The sequence below is a fragment of the Rutidosis leptorrhynchoides genome, chromosome 9, assembly GCF_046630445.1.
Source record: "Rutidosis leptorrhynchoides isolate AG116_Rl617_1_P2 chromosome 9, CSIRO_AGI_Rlap_v1, whole genome shotgun sequence".
Lineage (NCBI taxonomy): Eukaryota > Viridiplantae > Streptophyta > Magnoliopsida > Asterales > Asteraceae > Rutidosis > Rutidosis leptorrhynchoides.
This window is the reverse complement of record NC_092341.1, coordinates 67,642,350-67,657,521: the sequence shown is the minus strand read 5'-3', so window position 1 is coordinate 67,657,521 and position 15,172 is coordinate 67,642,350. Positions and strand designations below refer to the sequence as shown.

The 15,172-nt window shown below is 32.4% G+C and overlaps 1 protein-coding gene across 1 annotated transcript; it reads right to left on the bottom strand.

Annotated features, from left to right (window-relative positions):
- LOC139867706 (protein ENHANCER OF LHP1 1) lies at positions 1-5,905 on the bottom strand. The gene is made up of 11 exons (XM_071856070.1): positions 5,632-5,905; positions 2,803-3,905; positions 2,527-2,700; positions 2,331-2,441; positions 1,983-2,222; positions 1,819-1,874; positions 1,631-1,733; positions 1,429-1,548; positions 1,165-1,291; positions 757-887; positions 1-476 (listed from the first exon to the last, which is right to left on the bottom strand). The coding sequence occupies exons 1-11, from the start codon at positions 5,903-5,905 to the stop codon at positions 18-20; spliced, it is 2,898 nt and encodes a 965-aa protein (XP_071712171.1). The 3' UTR covers positions 1-17.
- Between the last annotated feature and the right edge of the window lie 9,267 nt (positions 5,906-15,172).

Below are 15,172 nucleotides of genomic sequence, written 5' to 3'. Positions count from 1 at the left end.
GCTCCATGTCTAACTTATCACTTGGAATCTTTCTTAGTTAACTTTTTAAGCGAATCAAACAACGAGCTTTTTTCTTGCTTCGTTGAGGATTTTGCAAAAGGATTAGTTCCTGCCTTCAATTCTCCTACACCCTTCTTAACTGTCCCTTTATTTTCTGATTTTGCAGTCTCTTTCGGTTCTAACACCTTATCCGCGTTAACAGGCTCTTCTATCGTCTTTTTCTTCACAAACGAAGATGACGTTAGTGGCACAGATTTTAATTCTTTCACGGATTCTTGGGTGTTTTTCTTTACAAAAGAAGGTGATGAGAGTTGTTCGGGTTCTAGATCTATTGCAGGTTTTGGAGCCATGCGTATTTCTGGTAATGTAAATGTTTTGTTTGTGTCAACATTTGTTTTATGTTCTGTAGCTGCTTTAGGCTTTGGCTCTGTGGCTTCTTTAAGCATCGTCTCTCTGGCTTCTTTTAGTAATAGTTCCTGTATATTTTAACAAATGGTACATGCTCGTTAGACATAACGGGGTGTGTGGGCCCCATTTCATTGGGGCAAAAAGCAAACGAAGAAAATGAAAGGAAATTTGGAGGGAAAAAAAAAATTGAGAATGTGAAATTACTAAAATACCCCTGCGTGAATGTTACTGTTCAAGGGCCATTTTAGTAACTCGACGTGGTGCACAAATTAGTATAGTGGGTAATGTTGAAATGTGTGTGTGTGTGTGTGTGTGTGTGTGTGTGTGTGTGATGTAGTAGCTAATTACCTCCAAGATGGTGTTGAACCTTTCTTCCAATTGTGGTTTCTCAAGTTTTTTCGCTAGCTTTATTGCGCCTCTAACAGATTTCTCATATGAAAGAAGCTTAACAAGTTCAACTGCCCTCACTAGTTTATCCCCTAATATAAACATCACGAAAAAAAATCATTACATTTCATATGTTGTATAAGTTAAAGTTAACTTACTTTCATGTCTTAATAATTATGGAGAATGACATATATACACAATATACATATACATGTAATTGCCCCATACAATGATTAATAACTATTCTGATTCCTAATAAATGAAGAAGAAAAAACGTAGCTTTTTCGTTTGTTATCATATTTTATAATCAATAATTAATAGTTGATAATGAAATATATTGAAAGGAGGGAATAGAAGTATAGAACGAACCATCGCAGCAAGATGCAATAATCTTCAATATACATCTATCCAAAGCTGCTTCAAATTCAGGCAACTTATAATCCAATGATGTGGTATCCTGACCCAGTTCCTTCGTTTCTTGAATCTTTTTTTGGATCTGCAAGAGATAGTAAATAAATTTATAACCAACATCATACGATTTAGTAACAAAATTTATTTACCCGTGTTAGCAAACACTTAATGCATCTCAAAGAAATTTTTTGGGTACTGGCATTTATAACACAATTTACTTACATTGGAGAGATTCATGTTGCAAACGATGAACTCATTTTCAAGAATATCTGCTGCTTTCAGATCAGATGATGCAAGAGGGATTGAAAGATCTAATAGGGTGAGGAATGGTTTAGGGACAACCTGAACAATTAACAAAACAATATTAGTTTCAAACAGTAATTAACAGTACAAATGTAACTTTCATGTTGTAAATGCATACAACCTGTGGGAATTTATCAGGGGATTTGCAAACAACACAAAACAGTTTGCTTGAGTTTAATCCAACCACCCAATAATGTTCGTCTTTCTTCTCTAATTTACTAGCACTGCATCCAATAATATGAATAAACCATATGTAACAGCTTTAAACAAACAAAAAAAACATTTTTTATTTGATGCAAGTATGTGCACCTAAATCGTGGGACCCAGCTGCCACCAAACTGATTATTGAATACACGAAGAACGCCCTGGCCATAGAAAATTGTAAATAAATCAAGTTTCATTTGATTATAATTAACATTCACATTATTAATATCTTATAACAATAAAAAGTCTTGAACTTGATTGAGGCATACCATGGAATCATATGAACTTAGTTGACCCTCTTCACTAAAACCGAACCATGTTAAACACGAACCAGGTGTCAATGGCAACCCACCTCGAATCGGTTGGGTCCCATTAGCAATATTATAAACTCTGAACTCTAACATCTGCTGGTTCGAAGGTAGTGAAGGGGAACAATGTGTGACAGCCGCAAGTTCATCACCAAACCCTGTTGCAGTCACTACGGGTCCATCAAGAGATATAACATACCTCTGCAAAAAAAACAACCATTTTACCATGTAATTTCAACACAGTAAACAAACCAGTAGTAAAATCATGTTTTATATTTGAATATTTGATTATATAAAGAGAGACATTACCTGCAAACCGCCCTCGGTAAAAATGCGAAGAAAATTTTTGCTTGTAACAGCAGCAACCCAACCATTGCCAAGTGCTACAGCTTTTACTTCTTCTTCAAATCGCATAGTCCACTAAATATATTCATGATGTAAGATGAGTAAAATTATGGATCACAGTTGATGTGTTTAATACAAGTAATAATTAAAATTAACAAACCTCGCTATTATTTGCCCAGCTTTCAAACGGGCGGTACATAAGGGTGCTCGTATTTTTCTCGCCTTTAGAGAGATTTGCAAAGACACCTCCTTTTTCATTCAAGGAAGCCATAGTGTAGCCAAAATGATCAGTCAATGCATTGACTCGGCCCCTACCCGTGTCATGAAAAACGGTCTGCATCCAACCAATAACGAATAAACACGAATAATACAAAATATTAATGACTGATCAAGAGAAAACAATATAATATAACGTATAATAATTTAAAAACTGTACCTCTATATGGGAGTACTCATCATACTTCATTGTAGATATACTTCCAAGCATATTATAGCATAAAAATCGCCTCTTACCAGGTTGCACAGGAGTGGCACCCGACTGAAATGCTTCTTGCATTACTGGTCCTGTCAACGTTGTTGAACTTGCTGATTTCACCTTTTCATTTTTCATGTTTTCCTTGCCAGAAATCGAAGGTTTTTTGCGGGATTCAACTTTTGGAAGCAAATCCATTTCCTCATCCGAATCTTCATCATATATAGAATGTTTTCTTAGTCTTTTTCGGCTAGTTGGTTCAGAACCCATAAGGCTATCTGCATCATGATCACTTAAACTGCCTGATACACTAGGCTCGTGTTTTTCTTCTTCGTCATCAAAAAAGAGTAAACCGTTATTTCGTTTTGAAATTGAAGTAGGAACTCCTTCTGTAGGTGACGTCATCGATGATGGGACAACTGAGTCCCATACACCGTACTTCCCCATAGCATCGATGACAGCTAACGCATTACCATGTGGCTTCCATGCCATACAGCATATGTTCTCATCAAACTTTTGTCTTTCGATGTCTTGTTTTTTCACAACATCCCAAATCAAAACTTGTTTGTCTACACCAGATGTAGCGAGATATTTTCCGTTAAGTGACCAAGCGATAAAGCAAACTGATTTAGTGTGATCGCCTCTTAACGTAAAAAGATTTTCAGCTGTATCTCTATCATACATGATGACATCATTTTTCAAGCCGGAAACGGCTAACATTTCACCGTCTGGGCTCCATCCAAGTGCGGTTAGAGTTGAAAAGTTGGAATCGGTATGAGGAGCAATATTCTTAAGGGTGTGAACTATTGAACCGGATTGAAGCTCCCAGATTATAACAGTTCCAAATGAATCGACAGATGCCAAGTACTCACTGTTTGGATCAAAAGCTATACCTGTGATAGACCCTCTATGTCCTTTAAAAACCCTAGCAACTGAACCGTCTATTGTGTTTATAAGTTTAATACCGTCATCATCACCGCCAGCTGCCAGCATAGTTCCCGATCTGTTGAAAGACAATGCACGAATAGGCAATGTAAACCTGGAAATGTTGGTCTCAAATTCGCCTCCTGAAAAAGCATGATCAATATGCTTCAAAATTAATGAGAAGGATGAAAGAATATCTTGATTAGTTATATTCATTCAGCACATAAAGTTTAAAGACATTCAAGATCAGTTATAAATGTGCAACATACGACAGTTGCTCTAAACCACGTAAACTCAGAAGAGCAACATCAAGTCACTCAACCCAAGTTTAACACTTTTTAAGAGCCACTACCAAGTTTTCCAATACAACTTTGAATATTGTTATTGCTTCCTTAAACAAGAGTAAGAAACTGAAAAGTATATGTCACTATTATACGCCATATGTGCGTAGTTGTAGTAATGAATCTGGATTACATGACAGAGCTTGTAAAAGTGGATACTTCCTATCACTATCTATAAACAGTGTTAGCAAATGATATTAAGCATACAAGTTTTTGCAGATGAGAGATTTTGAGAATTTAAGGTTAGATGATCGAACCCCTAAAGCTTAAGACACTTGGCATCAGATAAAACAAAAAGGATTGTATCAAAGTGTTGGAGTCAACAGCAAGTGTCGATTCATTGATGCCTTGACTGCCACTTAGAGCCTAAATTGAAATTCAGTCAGGATTTAAAACTCATGGAAAGTTGATACTACCATTTTTTTCATGGCGTCTCATTTTTATTTTTTGAAATATTTTAGGGAGGACTTTCTCTACCCTTGGAGTATTTTCACTCTGGGCGGAGAAATAACTTCTCTTTATTCAAAGATAGAGGAAAGATTGTCTACATCTCACCTCCCCATACCTCGCATATGCGGGATTGGTTTTGTTGTTGTTGTTGATTGTATCAAAGTGAAACTATCAAGAAACTCAACATAAAATCCAAAATTCATCAACAAGAGTCAACCCAAGTACCCACATTATACGAAAATATTTAACAATAGAAAAAGTCTAATTTCAACTTTTTCCCAAAGACAAATGTGCCAAAAATTGAACTAAATTTGAGTTCTTCGTATAAATAACGAAATCAAAAATAATCGATCTTTTACATATTAAACATTAAACTTATGCTCACGTGTCTATAACTTTCAATCCTTTCTCCACAGAAATTCACTTTTACACTCCTAAGTAAAAGTAGCATATAACTCACAATAACAAATTTCGAATTTTATGCTACACTTTCTGAATTTGCCCTTTAATTTGTGATTACCACCAGGGGCGAAACTATTTGGGGGCAGGGTGGGGCGCCCGCCCTAGTGGATTTGGAATTTTTAGTGTAAAAATTTTAGATTTTTCGATTTTGCACCAAGTGGAGTTTTTTTTCCCCAAAACGTACATATTTTGCCCCAAAGCCTTCAAATTTTGCCAAAATTTCTCCAACTTTTGACCAAAACCTTCAAATTTTGCCTAAAAACCTTCAGATTTTGTCCAAAAACCTCCATAATTTGCCTAGAAACTTCAATTTCTTGCCCCAAAACTTTCATATTTTGCCTACAAAATTGCTACAGTTTTAAAAAGTTTTTTGCCCCCGGTGAAAAAAATCCTAGTTACGCCACTGATTACCACATTTATAAACAATTTTAAATTTGTTCAAACTACAAAGTTATCATCAAGCAACCCCAAATGATTACTGTAATTATAACACACAGATTGAATATGATCCTTAAGCTTGAATCTAACAATCAGCAACAATTATCACACAATTGTAAATGTGTTTCATAATACGCAAGTCATCAAATAATATTCTACAAAAATCATACAAATATACCTGGGAATTTATATAGTTTGACGGATCGGTCATTAGATCCAGAAGCTAAGCAAGTGGAATTAGGGCTAAGAGCCAAATTAGTGACGCCATCTTTATGATTACGAATAAATTTAGGAGTAAGTGAAGGTAACAGAGCATCGTGAATTGAAATGACGGAATCGGATGAAGATGCCGTTACGATGTGTTCTGCAGTGAGGTCCCACAAAATCGTACAATATGAACTCACACCGTTGTTCTTGTGAGCTTCGCGCAGCTTCATTGATCTGATTTTCATGTTTACAATTTGGAGATCTGATAATTTGTTAGCAGTATTTTTGAGTTCTTTGTGGATTTTTTTTTTTTTTTTTTTTTTATGTGGTTGAGTTAGGGTTTGCAAGTGTATCGGGTTTTGGAAGTTTTGGCGGGAAGTTTTGGGTCTGTTTCGCGGGAGAGTTGAATCTACAATCTACTAATATGCGGTTTTATGTATCCCCATAAAAATGATAAATATAGTCAAAAAAAACAAAACAAGCGCACGTACACAAATCCCAAAAAAAGTGATTATGAGTGAAATAAGATGTACACAAGTTTACCCTATTTTACAATAAATATTAGTCATTTCTCTACCTAGAATAAAACAATATAAAAGTAGAGAAAGTTTTTCATCTCAATGTGATAGAGTGATTGTTTCCGAATCAACCTTCAACCAAGAAGTAAGTTAAAAAAAAACTCAAGAGTTATTTTATTAGCATCACACCCTTATGATATGGGGTGGGGGGTCGTGGGTTGTCAAAGGTAACACATGATTTAGATGTATTTGCCGATCTACACATTTTAAGTATAGAACTGTTTTGATCACAACATGCAAATTAGACATTAATAATTCATGTGTACAGACATTCATTATGAAATTTTTCTAAAAGAGTAATCTTCTAAGTTTTTACTCAAATTAAGAAACGCAACAAACTATAAAACTTGGTTCTCCTACATGATGGCGTACATACAAGACCAAGTCTTATGAAAACATGATCCCAACAGATTGTTGTGATAGTGGAAAACGCAACAAACATACGAGATGTGTAGACACCAAAAGAAGTTTGAGATACATTCGTTGTGTTGTTTTCAAAGAAGAATGATAAGAGATTCCACTCTCATAGATAGCGGTAGAACTTGAATCTGACTACATGTGGGTAGGGACGGGAAGTAAACACTAAAAAATCTTATTTTTTGAAGAAAAAAAAAACAAATAGTGTAATTATTTTTTTCTCAAATCCGGGTGAAGCGTGTACCATTTTGAAATGTTCAAATCATTGATTGGTAATAAAGGAAAAGTTGAAGACCATATCTTTTTCTTTTCTTTTCTTTTTTTTTTTTTGGGGTTGTGGGGGGGGGGGGGTTGTGGTGTTGTAAAGGGATACCCCGATAAATATTTTAAATAACAAGAGAATGAATACAAAAGAGTACCGGGACAACAAGAGAGCTTTGAAGCTACAAATAAACCAACGCTAACATACATCATGGACTGGAAGTAGGGATGGCCATGGATGTTCGATCCATCGGATATCCATCCGATCCGATCCATTTAGATGGATATGGATGATCTAAACGGATGATAAATGGACATGGATATGGATGATGTGAAAATTTAGTGGATCGGGTATATATGAAAATTTATCATCCATTGATATAAATATATACACGTTTACTTAAATATATGCATATATAATTAAATATTCTTATATGTGTGCACTATAAACTATTAAATTTTTATCGAAAATATAGATTATGAAGATACAACTATGTGAATAATATTAAATTCATATATCTTACATATATTACACATCTTTGTTAAAACTATTTGGATGATTACATTTCATAATAGGAATATTTTTAGAAAAACTTAGCATCCAACGGATACTCGATAACCCGTTTAATCCAACGGATATGAATGGATGAATTATATTTAAATGGATATTGATATGGGTATAGATTCTAACAATTAAATGGATATGGATATGGATATGGATATAGGCGCACCCGATCCATTGTAATCCCTAACTGAAAGCAACCAACATAAACACAAACTAACATACTATATACGATTAAATATACCACTTATGCTTCATTTTGTCCACGTGACTCTAGTTCGTGAACCGTAAAAATAATAACTTCGGGCGGACAGTAGAGAAGCTATCTTCAAAGAGCTTTACTTCCGATCTGTGCGACTTCTTAAACATTCGATTGTTTCTTTCCTGCCAGATGAAATAAATATAAGCTAAAAAAGTATAACTTTGCAACAACCATCCACACTACATTACGAGCTGCACAAGGAAGCAACATTGATCGCACACCTCTCGAGTTGCAAGGAGAGATAAACCTGTTAAAAACAACCTGCGACCAAACCTTCACCGAATATAGGCAAGAAAAAAAAATGGTCATGAAAAGACGCACTCCATTACACAACGGGCACATTAGAGGAATTCCTCGTATTTCCCACGTTTAAGATTATCTTGAGTTTTCAGTAGCCCCCCCCCCCCATCAGTAGCTTCCCCTTATATTCCACGATGCCAGACTAATCATTGGACAACATGGAGTCGACCGCGTACTTTGGTTCGAAGAACAAAGTACAGGACATCCACGGTTAGACCTACGGTCGACCGTGGACCCAGCCGAGCTTCTTTCAGTGTTTTTCAAATGACTCTTTTGACTTAACGGTTTTGTGTATTGGTCGTTTTCTAGAGATATTGTAGGCTTATGAAATTGTGTTGTTCTATACGTTGTTGTAAGCACACAAGACTTGGTGTCATAATCAAAACAAAGTGTTTAACATTTGAATATTAATATTGGATTGCTAACCAACAAACCGTATGACCCTTACCCTCAATACTCGACGTAGCCACCTTCATGTTGTCTCGAAGCTCACTTTCAGAATGAACTTCAATCTGGCTCTAGCAAAAATCGGTCGCCCTTATGCATCCATACACATCGTACTCGTGTACGAGTCTAACATCATGGATATTTAAAGCTTAGAATCAATAACACTACGACTGTGACGACCCAAAAATTTTCGACCAAATTTAAACTTAATCTTTATATGATTTAGACACGATAAGCAAAATCTGTAATGTTGAGTCTCGAAAATTTTGGAACTATGTTCATGTAATCAATTACCCTTCGACTGCTCTTGACGATTCACGAACAATTATATGTAAATAGATATGTATATAAATATAGTTATATTAATTGGAAATATTAACAAAGTATTAGACGTATGATACTTTACATAAACATAATTGTTTCAATATATGTTTAATATATTTATCAACGGAATTAAAAGATAATATCAAATGATTGAATTATCAGATACATTATGATATGGTTACGGGTCTCTGTTATGAGGTCCACTATGATTTAAGAAATCTGTCCTTTTTAACGGTATTCGGAATAATTGGTAAAGTGATTTACATATGAGAACAAAGTGTCAAATAACGAGAATTAGACAAAAGTTAGTGGAAGACTAAATTTCATAATAATCAATTGATTTAGTTTTAAATGTATGAAAACGTTTTTCGATATAATAAAACTTGATTATTTAAAATGTCTTTGTTTAAATAACGTTAGTTGAAATATTGGTTGTTAGATATATAAATAACTTGCAACGTGTATTTAAAACGTGTTTATGTATATTGAATATGATTTCAAATTAGTTAAGTAAATGATAGTAACACTTGTTTATTTGAATCAATTGATATTTAGATAAGTTAATTTATGAGAATTTTATGCATGAATAAATTATATCAATTATATGTTTAAAATATAAACGTTATATGATATAATAATAACATATAAACGTTATATGATAAAATAATTTCTATTATTTAAACGATTCTAAATTGAACTTTGAAATATAATTAGTTTCGAAAAACTAAATATTATATTATTAAATAAATATTTTAATTTTATATATATATATATATATATATATGTGTGTGTGTGTGTGTGTGTGTGTGTGTACAAACTATATTTTAAATATATATATTTTACAATGTGATAAAATATAATATTAATTAGATACAAAACGTTTTGATTTAGAATAATATTATTAAATATACTTTGACAAATAACGAGATGATGATTTAAAGAAGCAAATGACCAAAACACTCGAACGTTAAAGTTACATTTCAAGTGATAAAGCTTAGTGATAATTTAAGTCTATATTTTGACAAGGGTACGAGTCACGAAACGTAAAGTATAAATTTTCTAAGCATACGTAACGATGTCCGATAAATCGAAACCGGGACATAAGTCGAGCGTCAACGTACAAGTTATCAGACCAAATTTAAAAGTCAACTATGCTCGTAAATATAATATAATATATATATAATTATATAAATTTTATATATATATATATATATATATATATATTAAATAAATGTGTCGGCAGCCTAACTTCGTTGATCATGAGCTGGCAGAGACAGCCATGCGATCGCATGGCTAGAGCCCATGAACCACATGCGATCGTATGGGAAGGTTTGGTGGCTAAGGTCTATAAAACTCGACGATTTCAGTTGTTGTTGCACACCTAAATCTATATCTCTCTCATCTATATCATACTCCATAATATTTATTTAAATTATTATTATTATTATTATTATTATTATTATTATTATTATTATTATTATTATTATTAATATAATTAAGATTAATATTATTATTAATCTTATTATTATTATTAGTATTATACATAGAATACTGCGACGAAGTCATGAGCGAGTTATTTCAAACGGGTTTTTTGAGCGGGATAGAGCTAAGGAAATTATGGGTTATAGCTATAGAGGTTACGGGTATTGTTCGGGGGTATTGTTCTTGAGGTCAAACTAGTGTTTATCATTTCCGTTGCGTCTACGTACTTTCCTGCAATATTGAATCACAATATCAATACGTGAGCATTCATATCTTAACTTTTATATAATAATAGTGTATCCCTGACTAGTGCTCGAGTATATATGATTATGCATGCTTGTATGTTTAGTTTCTTCGTTAAATAGTTTATGATAAATCACGAATTTGACACATATGCTACTGAGATAAGATATATGATATGCATGTCGTTGGAAAGCTGGCGAAAAAATAATAACTTTTTATTTAGAAAGCGTATGGTTTCGATGAACGGATTAAAAGATATAGTCAACTGAATTATCATTAATTTTGGTATTATTATTAAAATGATTATTATTATTACTATCGTCGTTATTATCATCGTTATTGTTATCTAATAATAATAATTATTATTATTATCATTATCGTTATTAATATAAGTATTATCAGTTAAAATTGTTATTATTATTAATACTATCGTTATTATCACTAAGGTTATTGTTATTATTAATATTATTATTATTATTATTATTATTATTATTATTATTATTATTATTAGTAACATTATCATTAAAAACTAATATTAGTATCATTTAATTATTATGTTTACCATTATTATTATCATTATTATGAGTGCGTTATAAAAGGGGACTTAAAGCTATTAAACAAATCGATTAGGAAATAATGAGTATAAGTATCATGATTCGGTTAAAATATTGTTAAGATTATGATTTAGATAAAAATATCGCTTTTATTATTTTTTATCATTATTATTATTATTAAAAGCATCATTAATATTAAAACTATCATTTTTTTTATAAAATTATCATCTTTAATAAAAATATCATTGTTATTATTAAATATCATTATTATTATCATTTTAGTATTATTATTATTATTATTAAAAATTATCATTTTGAATAGAATTATTATTTTATAAAATACTATTATTATTACAGTTAATATTAAAAAGTATCATTATTCCTAAAATTATCATGATTAGAATTATTATTTTATTTTAATTAATATCATCATTAGTAAATAAATATTTTTATTATTAGTAGTAGTAGAATAATAATAATTATTATTATTAATACAAAATAATACAACTTTTACTTATTATTATTATTATCAATATTATTTTATCAAATAGATATGTGATACAAAGATATTTTTTACCACACGTACTATAATTACGTTAATAATACATACCACTATATTTTTATGATATTGAGTGAACTGTATAAATTTTATTACTTGAAATATATAAAAGTATATTTTTAACCTAAATAAATTTTAATATAAATTTTAATTTATTAATAAATGACTTGTATTATTTAATCTAATAAAATCTAATAAATATATTTAAAAATATAAAACGACTATGTTTAAGTTATATAATAAACATGTATAGATTTTGGAAGTCATTTTGGGTCAAGTTGACTTTTGTTGACTTTTGAATGTCGATCTCGAGCATTAGGATTGTGATACACTACGACTTGACCTAAATTATTAGACAGATTTTGACCAATATATAAATATATATATACTTAATATAGGTTCGTGAATCTGAGGCCAACCCTGCACTTTTTCAGTGCCGTCATTTAGATTATTGCTACGAAATACAGTATAGTGAGTTTCATTACTCCCTTTTTAAATGCTTTTGCAATATATATTTTTGGGACTGAGAATACATGCACTGTTTTATAAATGTTTGACGAAATAGACACAAGTACTCAAAAATTACATTCTATGGTTGGATTATCGAAATCGAATATCACCCCTTTTTAGCTTGGTAACCTAAGAATTAGTGTTTATTATACAACCTTCATGCTGGAAAATGGTATGGAGCCGGTATAATGGCCACTAATTGACACGAATTCTAAAGGTAGATCTACGGGCACTAACTCCCCCCATTCTGAAAAATGGAATGCTTTAGTACTTCGATTTAAAAGGTGATTGTGATTGCCATTATATAGCATACTTGCGAGTATGCGGGGAATATTCTATATGCATCCTTGTTAGTTCGGTTACCAGGTGTTCACCATATGAATGATTTTTATACACTTGCGAGTATATGATGTTTATGAAAAATGGAAATGAAAATCTCGTGGTCTATTAAAAATATGGAAATGATTGATTATGATAAACTAATCACCAACCTTTTGGTTGACACTTTTAAGCATGTTTATTCTCAGGTATTAAAGAAATCTTTCACTGTGCATTTTCTCATTTTAAAGATATTATTTGGAGTCATTTATGGCATATTTCAAAAGACGTTGCATTCAAGTTGTTGAGTTCAACAAGATTATTATTAAGTAATTTATAGTTTGGATATATCATGAAATGGTATGCATGCTTGTCAACTTCGATGTAATGAAAGTTTCTCTTTTAAAAACGAATGCAATGTTTGTAAAATGTATCATATAGAGGTCAGAACCTCGCAATGTAATCAACTATTGTGAATCGTTTATAATCGATATGAACGGGTCCTTTCAGTTGGTATCAGAGCGGTGGTCTTAGCGAACCAGGTCTTGCATTAGTGTGTCTAACTGATAGATATTAAGATGCATTAGTAAGTCTGGACTTCGACCTTAGCTGCATGTCAAAAAGTTTTGCTTATCATTTCTTGTCGGAAATTACATGTTTACCATTCTTAGTCTAGACACATTTTACTGCATTGATTGCATGAATAGTATATAGACAAAATTCATATCTTAGCGTATCTGTTACTGTAAACTTTGCCTGACATATTCCGTAAATTCTTCCGTAATCTACGAAATCTTTTGTTCTATATATATAGATATTCTATGTAATTAGAATACCATCCGATAGCCAGAAATCATTTCATACCGAAAATTCCTTTATTCAATCGTACGAAATGGAACTCGCCACTAGTTCAAGTTCCTCGAATTCTGACATGGAGTTTCACTCGAGCACCGAAAGCAGTGTGATCGGAATGGATCAACCAATTAGCCATCATCTATTCTGGATGAATTGGGGATGGGTTCGTAGCCTACTAAATCATTGGAGATAAGAAGAAGGTGATCCCTTCCATCCACCACATTTCCCTCTTAGCGAAGAACCTGAAGCACTTACGAGCGAGCTTGTTCGAGACACCATTTTCTCTCTCATTTCCAGAGTATCTCGTCACGATTATATATTATCTCAAATTCTAGATCTTATTCATCCGCTCGTTCGAACCGACAATCATTCCGGTGTAATAGAAGAAGTCAATGAGCTTCGCACTCGGGTAGTGGCTTTGGAAAATATGGTGCAAAGGTTACAAGCACCAGCAGCATCATCGGCATCAACTGCACCACCCGCATCAACACCAACAGTACCATTACCACCACCAACAACATCCACACCCCATGCTTCAACATCACAATTTGTCCCACGAGCATCAACGTCATACACCCTTTAGATACCTAGGAATACCAACACCAACAAACGATAAAGTATTGATTCATATTTCATCAGAGAAATATTCTGCAGTGATTATGTAATCTCTAAAGTTTTAGAGATTATTTATTCTAATCATAACGTTAAATCAAGATGAGTGGATGGATAGAGATGATAGAGGAGAAACCCTGACAGAAATGGTGCGTGCGTTACAAAATAGACTTGTTATACAAGCAGCACCGGCAGTACCGTCAACATCATCAGCACCATCAGTACCGATAGCATCTCCAGTACCAGCAACATCTACAACATCACAAGCTCAGCTAGTTCCATAATCACCAACATCATCACAAATCAACAACGAGTATATCGTATCAACGAGTTATGAAGTATTAACTCATTTCCTCTGAAGAATTTATATGTATATTTTATATATGAATTTTTAAACCACAATATATCTCTTCGTACTAATCTATTACGCGTGAATTTTAAAGGGTAGACACTACTCGGTTAATTCATGTTACTAATATGCTATGATGTACATCCTTCGTTAACGACTTAACAACTGTTAACTATAATCTCTACTTCAACTCAATAGATTCCATTTCATTATAAACCTAGTATATTGTTCGAGTACATGTTTGATGTTACACTTTCATTTTCGATGTACTCAAACTTTCTAGAAAACATCATTCGTGCCTTGCGAATTTCGCAAGAATTCCACAAGCATCAATATCATTTACCGAGATATATCATTTACGTTGAAGAAATACTCCGCAAAAATTATGTAATCTCTAGAGTTCTAGGGATTATTCATTTCTAGATCCAGTCGAAAATCAAATGAGTTTAATTTAATATTAACTCATTAAATCTGTATTACATCTGAAGAAAATATACATATATTTTCATAAAGACTGTAATAAAATCCTCTGGTACAAAATATTACTTGTGAAACTTTTAACGGCTAGGTAATACCCGAGAGATATATAAATTCACAATCAATATGTTACAATCTTCGATTCTGATTCAACAAATCATCAACTATACTCACTACTTTCACAACGATATACATTCGTTCATAAAAACCAAAACAACCATACTCATTCAAATTTAATTACATATTCTGATTGTAAAATATCAGAATCCAAGTCGAGATATAACCGATATCATTACTCTTAGATCCCTACAGCTTTCAAAGCTATACTTTGACTTCAAAACTGTGCTAGAACATCACTTATATTCATAAAACCCAGAAAAATATTCGTATCATTCAAAATTC

Excerpts from the sequence above, each read along its gene's own strand:
- LOC139867706 (XM_071856070.1), bottom strand. The coding sequence starts at position 5,905 with ATGAAAATCAGATCAATGAAGCTGCGCGAAGCTCACAAGAACAACGGT. Across the intron at positions 3,906-5,631 it reads CAAACTATATAAATTCCCAG|GAGGCGAATTTGAGACCAAC; the intron begins GTATATTTGTAT and ends ATGCTTTTTCAG. Across the intron at positions 2,701-2,802 it reads ATGAGTACTCCCATATAGAG|ACCGTTTTTCATGACACGGG; the intron begins GTACAGTTTTTA and ends GGTTGGATGCAG.